This window comes from Tarenaya hassleriana, unplaced genomic scaffold (genome assembly GCF_000463585.1).
Source record: "Tarenaya hassleriana unplaced genomic scaffold, ASM46358v1 Cleome30, whole genome shotgun sequence".
Lineage (NCBI taxonomy): Eukaryota > Viridiplantae > Streptophyta > Magnoliopsida > Brassicales > Cleomaceae > Tarenaya > Tarenaya hassleriana.
Window position 1 is genome coordinate 375,949 of NW_010966178.1, and position 19,262 is coordinate 395,210.

At 39.5% G+C, this 19,262-nt stretch overlaps 2 protein-coding genes and 1 pseudogene across 3 annotated transcripts; 1 reads left to right on the forward strand and 2 right to left on the reverse strand.

Annotated features, from left to right (window-relative positions):
- LOC104820269 overlaps positions 1-19,262 on the reverse strand; it is a 53,168-nt pseudogene that overhangs the window by 32,667 nt on the left and 1,239 nt on the right.
- On the forward strand, positions 15,565-16,580 carry LOC104820268. Its single transcript, XM_010550652.2, has 3 exons — positions 15,565-15,780; positions 15,873-16,082; positions 16,262-16,580. The coding sequence occupies exons 1-3, from the start codon at positions 15,574-15,576 to the stop codon at positions 16,391-16,393; spliced, it is 549 nt and encodes a 182-aa protein (XP_010548954.1). The 5' UTR covers positions 15,565-15,573; the 3' UTR covers positions 16,394-16,580.
- LOC104820267 (putative F-box protein At3g16590) lies at positions 16,438-18,388 on the reverse strand. Of its 2 annotated transcripts, XM_010550651.2 has the most exons (2): positions 17,276-18,388; positions 16,941-17,142 (listed from the first exon to the last, which is right to left on the reverse strand). In XM_010550651.2, exons 1-2 carry the CDS (start codon positions 17,675-17,677, stop codon positions 17,020-17,022), a joined length of 525 nt encoding a protein of 174 aa, XP_010548953.1. In that variant the 5' UTR covers positions 17,678-18,388; the 3' UTR covers positions 16,941-17,019. The 2 variants fall into 2 exon arrangements, with proteins under 2 accessions (XP_010548952.1, XP_010548953.1); XM_010550650.2 differs by having other exon boundaries at positions 16,438-18,381.

Sequence of the window (19,262 nt, forward strand, 5' to 3'; positions counted from 1 at the left end):
GATTAATTAACCGTACATAAATGATGTCTTCACCAGTTGTCGTCGTCCACAGTGCGCTACTCGTGCTCCTCGGGATTTGAAAAATTCAACAACGGAGGGCTAAGCGAAATGCTTAGTGAGTAGCTCGGGTTGAGCCCGGAGAGCCCATTCTCATGGAGAACGGTGCCAACTAATCTCTCAATGCAAGAATTCTTTTAATCTGTTTGATCCTTTCTCACTTATCTTTTTAACACATTAACATTATTTCACACATTTTTCCGATACCTGATAGTACTGACTCAAGTCGTCCACCGGCACTATCAGGTACCGTTTCTTTCGGTATCATCTAGTACTGACTCAATTCGTCTACCAGTACTAGACTTTACCCTGTTTCCCTATAATAGTACTGACTCCACTTCGTCAACCGGTACTATTATAAAGACGACCACTCAGATCCACCAGTACTGACTCCACGCCGTCAACCGGTACTGGCTTCACTACACATTTCCTTAACGGTACTGACTCCACATCGTCGACCGGTACCGCTCCAGAAACGTCCACCCAACTATACCAGTACTGGCTCCACATCGTCAACCGGTACTGGTATTCCATTTCGGTAATAGTACTGACTCCAAGTTCGTCAACCGGTACTATTACCGAAACCACATATCATCCAGTGCTGACTCCAAGTTCGTCAACCGGCACTGGTTCTAAATCCACACATCCCCGTACTAGCACTGACTCACGCCGTCAACCGGTACTAAGTACGGGGTTCCTTAGTCATTCAATCACATGCATTATCATAATTATTTATCAGTTATTTCTACATCGCAATTCCGAGTATTTCTCTTAGATTTACCCTTCGTATTCGTTTCGGTTTAATTCCTTTCTTCTATTTACTTTTACCTTTTTCACGTTTTGTTCACCCTTATTTTATCCTATTTCGTTTAAATACCATTTAACACCATATTACCGTTTTAATCCATTTGAGTCAATTCGTCCGATCTAGACAGGTACTTGGTACGTTTCATTTATATGTCTGGACCGATCGATCTGTTCACCGGATCGGTCAGTTCAGGGGGTGCGTTCTAAATCATTATTTCTTATGTCTAGTTTTTTTTATCGGCTTTTTATGTCAATTGCTACACATTTATTACTAAACATCCTTAGGTCCTAAATCCTTGCAGAAATACTAATCTACACCATTAAACATGAGAATTGAATCTCACAAACTCAACTCAAAACCACTCACTATGTTTCGGCTCGGATATTGTGCTCAGTACTTGGTCCTGTGTGTCTCCAAACTCCACGTGCGTTGGTTACTCTCCCCCCTCTCTTTCTCCTCTACTCTCTTTCTGTCCAAAATCGACTGAATTGAGAGGTTGTTTGTTTGGTTTCCTTAGCCTACTGTCACGGTTTCCACCATGGCACTAACCTAATTCTAAGACTATGCAACGGAAAGAAAAATTCATAATTTATTAATCCTAGAATAGGAAAACACTAAAACACGAAGAGAGATACTAACCTTAACCGGCGAGACTGGACCTGGCGACGTCCGTGCACCACTAGAAGACGCCACAAAAAGTAACGCCCTCTACGGTATCTACACCGCAGATAGATCCAGCAAGTGGATCTGGCCTGATAAGGCCTAAAAATTTGTCGCTAGTCCGGAGAGGTTCCCGAGAGCTTATGGTCGTATTAGACTTCTTATAAAGCTCTCTAGATCCCCTATAGGACTTAGGACTTGGTGTGTTGAAGTCTTGAGCCAAACTCCCCTTATATAGAGTTCCAAATCCTTGGTCGTATTAGATGTCACGCGCCACGTCGGATCGGTCAACTTGTGTTTTTGACCAAATAATGCTATGGACGAATATGGAACCATTTAACAAGTTCAGGATTTAACGTGTTCAATTTTGCAAGTTTGGGAATTAATAGGCACCTCTACAAGTTTAGGAATTAATATTACTACAAAATATAAGTTCATGAATTTTTAGGGTTTTTTCCCTTGTTGTTATAATTTCTATGTCTCGTGAGTAATTTTTCTGTCATCGTAGGTTAGAGACTGATAAGGGTTATGTAAAAATTTCGTGTTTGAATCATCGTGAAAATCTGGTTTTATGATTTGGATCGAATGAATAGATTTTAATGTTATGAATTATACTGGCCATATGATTTGCTGGTTTTTAGAATTTAAATTTGCATAGAGATATGAAATTTAAATTTGAAAATTATTCATTCGGTTAAATGATTTTCGCATCGAGAGATGGTTGCATCATTTAGGAATTGTGATAACAAGCTTAATGATCTTAGGAGTTTCGATTTATTTGGAACCGAGAGGTCGGTAGATTTAAACCCCCAAGATAAGAGGTGAGACTCGAGAGAGTGATCCTCGACAAACGATATTGAATTTCCCAAATCATACCCATAGTTATCGAGATACATCCTTAGAATAATTTTTTACATAACCCGAAAAAATCTCAACACCTACGATGTTTTAAATTGAATTGTGTTAAAACTGTTGTTTTGTATTTATTTTAATTTGTGTTTACATTTAGTCATCGTCACCGCCACCTAAAATATCACCGTCGACCGAAACCGAGTAAAACCCGTAATTGTATCATTAATGCCCATGTGTCCCTGTGATCGACCCTAGAATACTACGATTGACCCATATACTTGCGGTAGTTGTATCTAGGAAATAAAACGAGATTAGATCACACCCTACATCGACATCAAGTTTTTGGCGCCGTTGCCAGGGACGCAAAACGGCTTTAGCGATACGATTAGGAAATTGTTCGGTATAGGTCATTTTTTTTCTTTCTTTTTCTTTTTGATCTTCACCTTTTCTCGTTGTTGCTCCATCTTTTTTGTACGCAGGATCCTCCAGTATATGACAAGGAGTGGTGGGTCAGGAAATCTAGTTCATCCCTGAAATCGAGAAAACTACTAAACAAAACCGAAAACAACATCGAGAGGGGATGGCAGAACACGGCGTTGTACCCGTACCCGGAGATGCGCATGTAAATGAAGAAATCTTCGCGCAGTACAATGCTCCCAAACACACTGAGCTCATGTCCGGCATACGGATGCCGGAGGTTAACATGACAAGATTCGTGCTCACTCCCCCCACTATCCAAATGCTGAGCGCCATGGCCTTCCGAGGTAGGCCGAACGAAGATCCCAATGCACCCTCACGAGGTTCAAGATGATGTGCCGATCCATCATGAGAGCCGATCAGGTAACCGAAGATGCAATCCGCCTGATCGCTTTCCCATGGATGTTGATCGACGCAGCGCTCGACTGGCTCTATGAACTCGAACCGGATTCCATTCATACATGGAACCAACTAGAGAGCCAGTTCATGCAACACTTCTTCTCCCCACATCGCACTCAAGCCGCCTTGAACAGTATTCACTCGTTCAAGCAAGACCACGGGGAGAGTCTGCACGAAGCATGGAAAAGATACAAGGGCTACCAAAAATCGTGCCCTCATCACGGCCTCGACAAGAACTACCTGATCAACACGTTCATCAGAGGTCTACGGCCAGATACCCGGACATTGATCCGAGCCGCCTGTGGAGGAAGCATTTCTCACATATCCTTCACGGATCTTGAACAACACATTGATCAAATGGCAAGAGAAGAAGATTCTCCACTTGAGTTCGTAAGAGACATGCCTAGGAAAGATAGCGACGCTAAGCTGCAACTGGTGCTAGACGAACTCACTGCACTAAAGATGAAACTTGCTAATGCAAGCTTTGTTTCCTCTACAAGCACACCAATTGGTCAGCAAGGCGAGCTCGCTTTGTACGCTGTTGACGAAGGAATAGAAGATGTGAATTATGTCGCCAATAACCCTTATTCCAACACGTACAACCCAGGATATAGGAACCATCCAACTCTCTTCTGGAGAAACAACAACGTCCTGAACCCTCCGCAAAATAATTATCGGCCAATGCAGAACCAGAACCAGCGGATTCCGCCAGGGTTTGCCTTTCAGCCGCGGGGCCCCACCAATGCAGAATCAAGGGTCGATTCAGAACCAACCATACAGACCTCCGGTACAGAATTTTCGAGCACCTACACCTCCTACACCACAACAAGATGGTGACTCGGAGATCAAGGCAATGTTAGCACAACTTTTACAAGGACAAAAGACGCAAGAAACGGTGCTACTTAGCCTGAAGATGGACCAAGAGGAGGTAAAGAATCAAGTGGGGAGCATGCAGTCTCAAGTGGATGGGATGCAGTCGCATCTAAAATTACTCGACAACCAGGTTGCCCAGATGGCCTCGGCATCTCAAAGACCAAGCGGGTCACATCCCGGAAGCCTGAGATCAACCCACGAGATTACTGCAATGCTATCACCCTGAGAAGTGGCAAGCAGCTTGAAGAAGTCACTTCACCAATGATGGAAAAGGGGCAAAGCTCCAAAGGCAAAGAGTCGTGAACGAAGAAGCTGAGGAAGTCTATGTTCCTCCACCATCAAGACCTCTGTTCGTTCCTTTTCCATCCTGCCTGAAGAAGCACAATGAGGACCGACAATTCGCGAGATTTGCCGAGATGCTAAAAAAGCTTGAGATCACCATGCCTTTCACAGAAGCCATCCTGCAGATGTCGTCTTACACAAAGTTTCTCAAGGACATACTCACGAAGAAGCGAGTCGTGGAAAAAGAGACGGTATCGCTCAACACCGAATGCAGTGCGCTAATTCAACATGAGTTACCACCCAAACGAATTGACCCAGGAAGCTTCTCGATACCCTGCAAATTGGGTAATATCTCCATTGACAGGGCATTATGTGATCTGGGGGCCAGTGTTAGCCTTCTCCCACTATCGATATTCAAGAAGTTGAATGTGGGAGAGTTGAAACCGACAAGGATGGTGCTCCAGCTTGCTGATAGATCGGTAAAATTTCCCGCTGGGATATTGGAAGATGTGCCACTTAAGGTGGGAAACTTCTTTGTACCAGTCGACTTCGTGGTATTGGATATGGACGAGGACTCGAGAGTACCGATCATACTTGGTCGTCCATTCCTTAACACCGCAGACGCAGTCATCCATGTGAGAGCTGGCAGGCTGACGATGAAGATTGGCGATGAGACGGTGGAGTTCACACTTGATCAGAACCTCAAGCAACCCTCTGTCATGGAGTCTTCATACTTCATCGACATGATCGAAGTTTTGACGGAGGAGGTATTTGATCAATTGCAAGATCGCGATCCTCTGAAGATGATACTTCTAAACCCTGAGAAAATTGACAAGGAGCATATATGCACCTTTAGCCGAATCCTGGATACACCCGACATACCCCCGATGGATCTATCAAGGTCCCCGATTCAGGCTATTCTGTCCTCTGAGGGTGACACCAATCTTGAGATCGCTGCCACTAACCGAGCCCAAGAATCCAAAGAGACTCCAGTCATCACATCTTCTCCGCTTAGACCCGACTGGAGTCGACTGAACTGAAGCCCTTACCACAAGGGCTTAGGTATGAATTTCTCAGCTCAGACCGAACTTACCCTGTGATTATCAGTTCTTCCTTGGATGATGCTCAGGTACAGGAGCTGCTAGACATGCTTCGAAAGTACAGGAAGGTCATAGGGTACACAATTGCGGATGTTAAGGAAATCAACCATTTCCTTTGCATGCATAGGATCCATCTGGAGGACGAATGCAAGACTTCCATTGAGCATCAACGACGCCTCAACCCGATGCTGCAAGAAGTGGTGAAGAAAGAGATAATGAAGCTTCTCGATGCAGGTATCATTTTTCCTATCTCTGATAGCCATTGGGTGAGTCCTGTAAAGTCGTTCCGAAGAAGGGAGGAATGACGGTGGTCACCAACGAAAAGAACGAGCTCATTCCGACGAGAACGATGACCGGTTGGCGCATGTGTATTGACTATCGCAAACTGAACGCCAACACGAGGAAGGACCATTTTCCACTGCCATTCATCGACCAGATGCTAGAACGCCTCGCTTTACACTCGTACATCTGTTTTCTCGACGGGGTACTCAGGTTTTTTCCAGATCCCCATTCATCCTAATGATCAGGAGAAAACTACATTTACTTGCCTGTATGAAACTTATGTCTATCGTCGCATGCCGTTTGGATTGTGTAACGCTCCGGCGACATTCCAACGGTGTATGATGGCCATATTTTCCGATGTGATCGAGGAGTCGATGGAGGTGTTTATGGACGATTTCTCCGTTCATGGAGCCTTCTTCGACATGTGTCTAATGAATTTATCTCGAGTGTTAGACAGGTGTTCGTAGGCAAATCTGGTACTCAACTGGGAGAAATGCCATTTCATGGTCAGAGAAGGGATTGTTTTGGGTCACAAGATCTCAGAGAAAGGGATCGAGGTTGACAAGGCCAAAGTCGAGGTGATCGAGAAACTGCCACCACCGCATAATGTCAGAGCTATCCACAGTTTCTTGGGCCATGCGGGGTTTTATAGGAGGTTCATCAAAGACTTTTCAAAAATCTCGAAGCCGCTCACCGACCTACTTTGTAAGGACGCGCCGTTTATCTACACTGCAGAATGTGATGTCGCGTTCCAAACTCTGAAAAAGACATTAGTATCTCCGCCGATTATTCAGCCTCCTGATTGGAGCCTTCCTTTTGAGATCATGTGTGATGCCAGTGACTACGCTGTAGGAGCAGTTTTGGGTCAGCGGAAGAACAAGCGATTACATGCCATATACTATGCTAGTCGCACACTTGACGACGCTCAGATCAACTACACCACAACCGAGAAGGGGATGCTCGCCATAGTCTATGCTTTCAAAAAGTTTAGGTCTTACCTAGTCGGATCGAAAGTGATAGTCTACACTGATCACGCAGCTCTCCTGTACCTTCTGTCCAAGAAATACGCCAAGCCTCGATTCATCAGATAGACTCTTCTGCTACAAGAGTTTGATCTAGAGATCAGGGACAGAAAGGGGACTCAAAATGGTGTAGCAGATCATTTATCACGACTTGAGATTCCGAACCCATTGCCCATCGATGACTCATTGCGAGACGAGTATGTCATGTCCATTTCAGTCCACTCTGAGGCTCTGTGGTATGCAGATTTCGTGAATTATCTGGTGAGTGGGCTGATTCCTCTGGAGCTGAACTACAATGGAAGAAAGAAATTCATTCATGATGTCCGAGATTATTTCTGGGATGAACCTTTCCTTTTTAAGAGAGGAAAAGACGGGATATTTAGGCGATGCAGAAGAGGAGATTCAGAGCGTCCTTGCCCATTGTCATTCTTCTGATTACGCCGGGCATTTTGTTACATTGAAAACCGCTGTGAAGATTTTGCAGGCCGGGTTTTATTGGCCCACGCTATTCAGAGATGTACATCAGTTTGTCTTCTCATGCGATGCTTGTCAGAGAATGGAAAACATTTCCCGTAGACATGAGATGCCACAACGGTACATCCTCGAGGTCGAGCCATTCGCCGTTTGGGGAATTGACTTCATGGGACCCTTTCCATCATCCTGTGGAAACGTATACATCTTGGTCGTTGTTGACTACGTCACTAAATGGGTCGAAGCACTAGCAAGTCCAAAGAATGATGCAAAGACAGTGTTTCGGATGTTCAAACGCACCATCTTTCCGAGATTTGGTATACCCCGAGTTGTCATCAGTGATGATGGAACTCATTTCATCAACCAGGTGATTGAACAACTCCTGAAGAAGTATGGAGTGCGACATCGCATAGCTACTCCGTACCACCCACAGACGAGGAACCAAGTTGAGATATCTAACCGCGAGATCAAGACCATACTCGAAATGACAGTATCACGCTCGCGAAAGGATTGGTCACAGAAGTTGGATGATCCGGTTTGAGCATACAGAACAGCCTTCAAGACTCCCATTAGGATGACTCCGTTCCAGCTCGTCTACGGAAAATCTTGTCATTTACCCGTAGAACTTGAGCACAAAGCGTTCTGGGCAGTGAAGGCGCTGAACTATGACATGAAGACAACAACGGAGAAACGCCTTCTACAACTGCACTAGCTTGATGAGATCCGTCTTGACGCATATGAGAACGCGAGAATTTACAAGGAACGCACGAAGAAATGGCATGATCGTCACATTCTCTGACGATCGTTCAAGGTAAATGACCAAGTCCTTGTTTTCAACTCACATTTGCGTTTATTTCCAGGAAAGCTTAAATTGCGATGGTCCGGTCCATACACGGTGAAAGACGTTTCAAGCACGGTGTGATTGAGCTTTGGGGACGAAACGGAGGATCATTTAAGGTCAATACCTAAAGAGTCAAGCTGTACAATCCGGCATTCCCGATCACCGAGAGAGGCATACTTCCTCTCTCTGTCCCGTCCGAGAACTGAACGGAGAAGGTCAAGCTCACGACCCTAAACGAGCCCTTGTCGGGAGGGTCCCCGATCACATATCCTTTGTGTTTGGTTTGTTTTTATTTTTGTAATATATTGTGTGCGGTTGAATGTTCTTTTAAGGGTCAGATGGAAAACAACCACTCTCAGAAGAAAAAGACCGAAGCTCCATGAGAACAGCTAAGTGTCTCCCTCTTTTCCATTCTTTCCTACATATCATGAGTCCTTCCTCGACCACAAGGCGAGCTAACACCGAAGACGATGTTCAGTTCAAGTTTGGGGGAGAGATTCGATAGTCAATTACATCGATAATCGTATTTTTAAGGTAATATGTACATTTACATAGATATATGCAAAAAAAATCCAATTGTGTGTGTATATATACGTACATGTGTGTGTTTTGAATCGATAGAATTAGATTGTTTGAGATATTTTATGACCCGTATAGAACGAATTGTCGAGGATATTTTGATTCGGTAGATCGATTTTATGATAGAATTAGTTAGAACATGGGGTAAATTGGTATTCAGAATTTCGGAAGGATTTTTACCGTCAAAGTAAAAAAAAAAGATCCCTACACTCCTCTGTCATTATCTCGTTAATGAATATCATTCGGGGACATGAGTGCTCTTAGGCTCGGGTCTAAGTTGTGGGTCGAACATGTGTATATATGTACATATGTGTGTTTGAAAAAAAAAAAGATTCTGCTCGACAACTTCAACGTCCTAGAAGCACGGGACATATTTTTTTCGGAAGAGTATCAAAAAGAAAAATGAGAATATGAAATATTTGAAAACATGTTTGATAAAGATTGGTCGAAATCCGGAAGAATTCTAAATAACAAACCCTGTCTCTAACTGATATTATCATACAGATTGAGAAGCCGTATAAAATGTCTTTGATTTCGTTCTCGGTTAGCATCATGTTCGATCTCTAATCTATTTCTACGATTCTTTTAGTATTAATTTTATTCATCAGTTTTTCGGGATTTAGTTTGCTCGAGGACGAGCAAAACGTTAAGTTTGGGGGAGTTTGATAATATGTATATATTAATATATTTTCGTATATAATTTTTATTTTATTTCACGAGATTTATATGTTTATAGGTACTATTCAGTATAATTTTACTCTGATTTCGATATTTTCATATTTTGTAGGAAAGAGCAGAAAACGAGTTTCATCGAGAAATTTTTCAGGAGATTCAGACGAAAACATATGAGCGCGGAATCGATCTGTAAAAAATAAAAATAAAAATAAAAATAAAAATAAAAATAAAAATAAAAATAAAAATAAAAATAAAAATAAAAATAAAAATAAAAAAAATAAAAAAATAAAAAAATAAAAAAATAAAAAAATCAACGATGGAACACCATCGTGTCTATATAGTATAATATATATATATATGTGATATTTGTATACATAAATATATATATATATATATAATATGTATGTATATAAAATAATATACATATATCTGGATATATATATGTATAATATATATGTATATATATCTCTGTATATATATGATATATATATATATGTAATGCATATGCATTAATATATAAATATATGCATATATACATATATATATTTGTCTATACATATGACGATACATAGCATGTAAATATATATATATATATATATATGCATGCGTGATATGTAAATATATGTAAATATATATATATATATATGCATGCGTGATATGTAAATATATGTAAATATATATAATGTGCATGTGTACTAATAAATAAATATTGTGTGTCAGACATATGTATGCGTGTAACATGTATATGCATATATTTATATAATAAAGTAAATATATATAAAAATCATAAAAAGAAAACAAACAGAAGAAGACGCACTCATTTGGGGATATATCCAATAGAGCTTTTTTGACTGATGCATTTTTTTCTATATCCTTCAAAATCTAAATTAAAAAAAAAAGTAATTGAACATTGAAAAAGATAGATTAACCCTCACACAAATATACAAAGACGAAAAAGTACTCTATCTGAATTTAAAAAATAAAAATAATCTATTTTTTATTTCTCCCTCCTAGCGATAAAGTATTGTATCTGAATTTAAAAAAAAACTATTTTATCTTCTCTCTCCTACCTTAACCTCACGATCCTCTTTCTCTCTCCTAATTCTCACTATCTCTTCTCTTTTCTTATCGAAATCGCCGATTTCTTTCAGATTTAAGTCTGATTTCTCTGCAGAATCTCCATCTCTTTAACTCTTTTAAGACTCAAAGAAGAAGAAGAAGCGAAGAAGACAACAAAAAATGGCTTTGACATCAGCCCAATATTCATCTTCATCGGCATCTTTGACCAAGACCAAAAACCGAATACGAATTGCAGAGTTAGACGAACACGTGGTAGGTTACTTCTTTTTTTTGTGAGATTTGTTGGATTTTGGCAATATTTAATATTGATTGAAGTATTGGGTATTGGGGTTAGGATTTGACGGATAGAAACTTAGGGTTATGTTTTTTGAAATTTCTGAGACTTCAAAATAGATTTTGGGTTTGAAGTTAAGTAATCGATTGTAATGTAAAATTTCAAGTTTTGAGTCACATGGATGTATGGGTCGATGTTTGGGTGAACAATGATATGTTGATTTAGGTCACATAATTGTATGGTCACAAAGTGAAAATATCACAGTTTATAGGATGATTTAGCTCACGCGTTGTCACTTGGTCACAGATTTTATGGTCACATGATATCATGTTCGCATGGTCACATGATACCATATTGACATGGTCACATGGTAGCGTATTGGCATGGTCACATGGTACCGTATTGACATAGTCACATGGTACCATGTTCATATGGTCACATGGTACCATGTTCACATGGTCACATGATACCATATTCATAGGGTCACATGGTGTCTTGATGACATGGTCACATGGTCTGTTGGTGTCATGGTCACTTGGTTGAATATAATAACATAAAGTCACATTTATTTTCAGAAAATTTAGAGTATACTAAATAAAGAAACGTTTGAAGAAGCACTTCTTTTTTATTTGGAGGAATTGACGTCGTCGAGTTCATGACTTGGAAATTCGTTCGAGAAAGTCTTCTAAGAAGAAGAGAAAAAGTCTGATAGATGAAGAATAAGTAGAAGACGAGCGAGCAGAAGAAGAACAAGAACAAGGACAAGGATAAGAAGAACAACAACTATATGTGATGACAATATCACTAAGATGTGTGAGCAGTTGACAGCCACCATATTTGTTAATGGAAGTGTTCAGAAGTAGAATCAAGAACTAATTTATGTTATAAACTTTTTTTTTGGTTATGATCTTTTGTTTGTTTATTATAAATCTACAGAATTTTGTGTTATGATATAATGTTTTATGTTTATTTTATATATGAACATATGGGGTGAAAACTATTGAAAGGTAAAAATTTTAGGTTGAAAAATTTTGGAGGGAAAAAAATTTGGGTCAAAAAATATTGGATGCTAAAAAATATGGGTTGAAAATGTTGGGTCCCACCGAAATCAAAGATAAATTGTCAATAGTAACTTTTTTTTGTACACTTGGATGACACTGGGCCCCACAAAAAATATTGCATATTCAAACTGGGACCCACAGTATTTCGGTCACAATGGGTCACAGTTGGTCACAAGGGTCGATTTAGTAGATTATTTCAAATGAATCGATCTGAATGTCATCACATCTTCCTTATGCACCATTTTGAACTATAATAATTGAGTTACTCGAATTTTGTGTGCAAAAGTAGTTCTCACAAATGTGATACATTAGTGTTCATAGTCTTTTATGAAGAATTTTGACAATTTTGGTCTTTTTATATTACAAACTCATTTTAATGTTTTGTAATTTTGTTATCAACATAATATTTATATTCCTTATACCTTATACTAACAGGCCAAAGCTTGAAAACTACGTTTTCACCTGTATTTACCTTCGTCACTTGGTCACAGGTCACATCCGGTCACAATGGTCACATAGTGTAAAATTGCACATTGGTCACATGCTGGTCACGTGGGATCCAACTACTACTCATATGAGATAAATTATTTACTGTTTTTTTAATATGTAGAATGAAACCAAAGTATTATAACACATTATTTGAATACATTATTATACAAAAGTCTTAATATTTTAGTGTACATATATAATATAACATTATTATACAATTTATATTTCTTTATTCATTCAAAATTAGGGTTTCTCTCAAACTTTGTTGATGTTGATACTCTTATTGTGACATAGATCCGCTTTTGGACTTTACTAGGACCTGAAAAGCGGTTTTGTTTAGGTCTCTCACTTTTTTGTTTGTCTTCCAATTTCTTTGTACCATTTATAGCTTTGTTAAATTCTTATACGAGTTTGCAACTATGCATGAGATTGTATTTTCTTACACTCCAACGTTTCGAATTTAAGATCAATGTCATACGCAACTTCCAATTACAGTCGGATCCAGTAACTTCCAACACTCTTTGGTTTTTCATCACCTTTCCTTCTCATTCATATTCTCCATTCTTATTCATTATCCATTTACCATCATACATAAAATATAAAATTGTCCATCTCTCATCTCGTCCATCTATAATAGTTGTAGAAAATATAAATACAAAATACAGATCAATTCGACTATTCTAGACACGGTGACCATGTGACCATTATTACCATTTTTGACTATGTGACTATGTGATCATATGAACATAGTAATATGTGACCATTATTACCATTCGACCATTTAATTTAAATCTATGTGACTATTATTATCAATCCGACTATTATGGAGATCATGTGATCGTGTTACCATGTGAACCTGGTACCTTATGACTATGTGAACATGGTACCATGTGACCATGCAAATCTGGTACCATGCGACCATGCGAATCTGGTACCATGCGACCATGCGAATCTGGTACCATGTGACCATACGAGCCTAATACCATACAACAAAGGATAAAACTTCACAAATATCACCAAGTAGAAGAAAAGAAGTGGAAAAAACATCATTCTTCATCAAAATAATCCCCACAACCATCAATGTATATGAAAAACAATAAGATTTTCGCAATTGATTATTTTTTTCTAACTCTTCACTAATTTTTCACTGATTCTACTTTGATTTCGAGCGATTTTGATGAAAAAAATAAGAAGAGAGAGAAACTGCAGGAGAGAGAGTGGCCAAATTCGATGAGAGAGAGTGGCAAGAGAGAGAAACTCAAAAAAAGGAGAGAGAAACCGAAAAAGGGAGGAGAGAGAAAAACCCTACATTTAAGGAGGGATATTTTTATTAAAAAAATTATATAATATAATATATTAAGGGTATTTTAATCATTGTGTATTAAAGAGGGTATTATAGAAGTTGGATTTTTTTTTAGGATGAGGGTATGAGTGGATGTTGATGTAGCACATAGAGGATATAATAGAAGTTGCCCCCACTCATTTGGTATGATTAGCTGCAATTGCCCGACAAATTATCTCCTTGATTGATGCCACTAAGAAAAGAATAAAAGTCACGGCCACCAATTTCTACCTCCTTAAGTATCAACAGAGACACATTCGCAGAAGGGAGAGGAGGAAGAGTCTGAGAGAGAGATTACGAGTGAATTTCCGGAGAATTCAAGAGGAGTTTTTGGAGCAACACATATAATCAGAGAAGAAGAGCTGCAAAAATACTGAGCAATTTCTTTCTCCTGTCTTTATTTTACTATGAATCTCTCCTGGATTTTTATTGTTGTTGTTATAATTTTTATGTCTCGTGAGTAATTTTTCTGTCATCGTAGGTTAGAGATTGATAAGGGTTATGTAAAAATTTCGTGTTTGAATCATCTTGAAATTATGGTTTTATGATTTTGATCGAATGAATAGGTTTTAATATTATGAATTATACTGGCCATATGATTTGTTGGTTTTTAGAATTTAAATTTGCATAGAGATATGAAATTTAAATTCGGAAATTATTCATTCGGTTAAATGATTTTCGCATCGAGAGATGGTTGCATCATTTAGGAATTGTGATAACAAGCTTAATGATCTTAGGAGTTTCAATTTATTTGGAACCGAGAGGTCGGTAGATTTAAACTCCCGAGATAAGAGGTGAGACTCGAGAGAGTGATCCTCGACAAACGATATTGAATTTCCCAAATCATACCCATAGTTATCGAGATACATCCTTAGAATAAATTTTTACATAACCCGAAAAAATCTCAACACCTACGATGTTTTAAATTGAACTGTGAAAACTGTTATTTTGTATTTATTTTAATTTGTGTTTACATTTAGTCATCGTCACTGCCATATAAATATCACCGTCGACCGAAATCGAGTAAAACCCGTAATTGTATCATTAATGCCCATGTGTCCCTGTGATCGACCCTAGAATACTATGATTGACCCGTATATTTGCGGTAGTTGTATCTAGGAAATAAAATGAGATTAGATCACACCCTACATCGACATCAGAAGTTATTGCAGAAAACAGGGTACAAGTTCTGAAAATCACTTCAGAAAGGAATCCAGCTGACATCTTGACCAAGACACTACCAATCAGCAAGTTCAACCAGGCGTTGGCATTGCTGAAGGTCACTGGTAGGTAATGTCAGTGGAAACCCTGCCAAGGGGTATAAAAGATAACTTGGTTGCATTTGTTAGTGGGAGAAAAGAGACAGCTAGAGTCTGGTCATTTCAGGCAAGATGGAGTTTGTAAAGAAAATGCCTGAGATGAGAGACTCCAGCTGGTTTGGAAGGTCATTAAGAGCATTGATGTAATTGAATGTAGGAAGGCTGTTATTTTGGTTATGTATTTGTTAAAGGCTCGAAATCAGAAGCCTCCGAATACTGTTCATCGTCTTCTTCATTTTTCCTTCCCGTAATTTTCTCTCTGGGTTGTTTTCTCGAGAAAGTTACACTCGAGAGGTGTCGTCTGTTTTCTGATCAACCACTAGTGAATTGCCAAGTTACTTGGCCGAGACGTAGGATCGGTTTGTGATCCGAACTCGTAAAATCCTCTCGTTTCTTTCATTCTCTGTTTTTGCTCTCAATCGCTGGGTTCTGTTGCAATCATCGGAACTGGATTTGAAAGGCAGCGGTACTACATAGATAAATGCTTGAAATATTACCAGTGCGATCTAATAGGCCGGGGCTTGAGATTTAGGAAGGCAGAATATGAAATGAATTGGATAGGGACCATGGGTTTGGAGTCACTGAATTAATCATTGAGCTGACTAACTATACGGATTAAACAAACTTTCCATGAAGATGAAATATTGTGCAATCCGGGTTTCTGTTAAAATTTTAGGTGCTATTCAGGAGAATAATGAAAGGCCATCATCAAACAAAGTTAAGAAGTCAAGAAGTTCCTTGTCAAGCCGAGGAAATGGGAACATTAGGAGAAACGGCAGTGAAAGGCAGTCCGGTAAAGAAAATGGTTTTTGGTGGTTGAAGCTTCCATATGTTTTGGTACGTATATACTCAGGCTCTCTGTCTTTCTGATTTGTTTACACAGTTTTAGTGTAGTGATAACGAAAGTTCTATACTTTCTTCTTCTTTAGAGAATTCTTATGCGGAGTAATATTGACGAAGAAGTATCTGAGGGTTTCTTTATTCTGAGAACGGAATCTGCGGATAAAAATGAGACCGAGAATTCATACGTTGTTGCATTTGAGGATCAAAATGATGCCAGAAACTTCTGTTATCTGCTGGAATCGGTTTTTGAAGATTTAGGTGGTTTTTGCACCGATATTGTTCCTGCATCAACCAAGGTAAATACTCGTACTCTGTAACAAGACGAGAAGAAAACACATTGATAAAGTTCGATCGAAATGTTAACTGCTTAGTCCCAACGGAAATACAATCTCGGCATTTGTTTCCAAGGATTTATGACTACTTTAAAGTTTCTTTTATGTTCTTTTTTTGAATCAAATTGAAAACTTTCCCGCAGGATCTTCTCAAAGAAGTGAGTTTGTCCGGGAAGAAAGTGATCGTTGTGAAGAAGAGGCAGCTCACTTTGTATGCCGGCCAACCATTTGAAGACGTCGAAAGAGCATTGCATTCTTTGATCCAAGAACAATGAATATAGCAGCTGGAGATTTTCACAGAAGATCCAGGAAATTGAGAGAAACAGAACATTGGAAAATATCTTCCAGAGATTTGATGTCATGACAGAACATTGTTATTAGGACATGAAAAAAGGAACAAAACAACTGATGTATAGCTCTGTATTCTTCATCAATGGAAACCGACGTTTGCTTTTGTTGCTTCAGGGAATTGGAACCAAACTCGGAACATAATTGCTTGAATGATGCCAATTATGACGTCCATCCAACCTTATGAACCTGCCACCCTCTTCGAAAATGTAAATGGACTGTGCCATTATGTCTTCAGTGTATAGAACTAGCGTCTTCCTCTTGTTCTCTTCAACGAAGAAATTCAGGTCCATGAAATACAAATCTAAGTTAACAGTCATGAACTTGCTCCACGATATCTCGATCCCATTTCCAATCTTATTCGTTACCCAAATCCTGATTTTCTTTGCAATGCACTGCTCTAACACCGAGAGCCGGTCTCCTCCTAAAACCGACATGCACAAGTAATCTGGATAAACATAGTTAAAGGGTAGGTTAGAGAAGGGCTTGAATCTCTCTGTTGCGAAGTTGAAACTTTGGATGAATCCTTGTAGTGTATCTTTCCTCACGGCAATCACATAGGAATTTCCCTTGAATGATACAGCGAGTCCCAGACATGCAGGAAACCAGTCGAAGAAAGAAACATCAAGAACCCTCCATTTACCCAATGTAAACTCGAAGATTTCAGCTCTTGGACCTGAAAATAGACATCGAGGATGCAACCTTAAGATTTTGTAACCATTGCTGAGTTTGTTGCAGTATCCAAGACTGTATGTAGAACTGCAGTGAACTAGAGCGGATTCTTTTCCCTTAAAAGCATAATGATTTACCGTCTGGATAGATCTCTCCTGCTTCAGAAATGGGTTTGAAACTTCGAGGCCATGGTTCGTGACATATAGCAGCAACCCATCAGAGTGAATTATCCGACATATTTTCCGACCATTTGAAGGAGGAATTCTTGAGGTAAGATCATGGTACTTGAGAGATGAAAGAGCAATGTTGTCGCTGTTAAGGTGTATCTCAACATTGATCAACTTGGAATAAAACGAACGGGGATGCCATAACATGAACTCTTGGGGGGAGGCATGATTGGACAAGTGCTTCTCGATGAATATCAGGTCGTGGAACAGAGAGTTCCATTGTTTGCAAACGAATCTGAGTCGTGACAGAAATTTGGTGGGAACCCTCGAGAGTATTTCCTCTTCCAAATCACTTGGAATCTTCAAAGACATTGCTCCTTGTTGTGAATCTTGGCCCAGACAACAAGAAACACGACCTAACTCAAAGCCCTAGCTCCCCCCCTCCTCCTCCTCCTCTTCTTCTTCTTCTTGGAGAAGCAGCCCCCGTCTTCTTGGAATTCTGTGTTTTCAGCCGTTATGTCAACTTTTCAGATTTCTCAGAGATGGTGACTTCATAAAGTCAGCAGGCAATCTTGTTTCTTGATCAGGTTGGTTAAACCAGAAAGTCGTGTCAGCAATCTTTGACAGCTCAGCATCTCCTCCTGTTCAGAAACTTGGTTGGGGGAGAGAATTCAACTTGCATACACTCCTACGTTATATGCCGCATTCATTTAAAAAAAAAAAAAAAAAAACTGGGCATCGCCCTGTTTTTCATCACCATGATTTATCATAAGCATATCATGTAAAACTCTGGTTTTACATGAGAGATTTATCAGGAAGAGACGATCTTCATCATGGCTTGTGCGTTAAGCTGCGTCAGATTGGTCTCGCAAAACTTCTGCCATTCTTCTTGTTTGTTTTCTTCTTTCGCTGTGATCTTCTGGTAGACTGAGTTCACGATACTTCTCGCTGCTTCCCTTGCCTCCGGTAACTTGTCATTCAACAAATCCGCAGCCATTTTCACGAGCCGAACCAACCCGAATTCCTCCATATCATCAAGGCCCTTCAAAAGTAACCAGTTACATCAATGGAAGATCAATGGCGTTTAGAAGATCTTATAGATCACAGATCAATTGCTGCCTCTCTCTCAAACTGCATCTCCAAAATGGTATCTGTCATTCCACCAAATTTTCTTCCCTGAATGGCCCTCTTATTGATCTGTGATCTATAAGATCTTCTAAACGCCACGTGACGCTGGAGCTGACACAGAAGAGGCAGAGGAGCTGCCGAACTAGCCATCGTGTTCAGTGCTCTGTCTGCTTCTTCGCACACAAATTTCTTGTCTTGGGAAGCTTTCATCAGCAGCTGAAACATCTGTTTTCAACACCAACTGATTATACCTTTGTGTTAATTCTATGTAATACGAAGAAAAAAACGATAATTTACTCACCAGATCATCGATAGCTTTAAAGCGAGGTTCTTGGAGCAGTTTTTCTCCGAAGGCATTGAAGATATCGGCCCGAAGCCATGATAGAAGTCTTACACAAGGCATTTCTAGGGCTCTTCATCGTTTTCACAATCCCAACTATAACCTTTTCCCTACATATTTCATTTGCAAAAACACCTCAGATTGAGCTTCCTCAATTATTACAGACTAGTTTCCTGATTTCAGCTTTTGTCCACACAACCTTCTATTTCAGATACTGTCTGAAACACCCATCTCGGGATTTGTTCACTGATAAATCATATCGGTAAAGCAAAACATCTTATGCCGAAAAACGGGTCGTAATGCTCATCCCCATAACGTTATTAAACAGAGAAGAATTGGAGGAGAAAGTACTTACAGAATGGACAATAAGAGAGAAGAGTGATGAACTGCGATTCTTCTTGTATTGTTCAGTGACTCATAGACTTTGATCCAATCTTTCGACGCTAGTTCTTCCAATAAACTCTTCGAAAAGATATAGCAAAAGGTCAT

What these genes read in the sequence shown, in the direction of transcription:
- LOC104820268 (XM_010550652.2), top strand. Translation starts at nt 15,574, where the DNA reads ATGAAGATGAAATATTGTGCAATCCGGGTTTCTGTTAAAATTTTAGGT. An exon ending in TGAAGCTTCCATATGTTTTG is followed by an intron (nt 15,781 to 15,872) that starts GTACGTATATAC and finishes CTTCTTCTTTAG; the next exon opens with AGAATTCTTATGCGGAGTAA. An exon ending in TTGTTCCTGCATCAACCAAG is followed by an intron (nt 16,083 to 16,261) that starts GTAAATACTCGT and finishes ACTTTCCCGCAG; the next exon opens with GATCTTCTCAAAGAAGTGAG.
- LOC104820267 (XM_010550650.2), bottom strand. Translation starts at nt 17,677, where the DNA reads ATGTCTTTGAAGATTCCAAGTGATTTGGAAGAGGAAATACTCTCGAGG.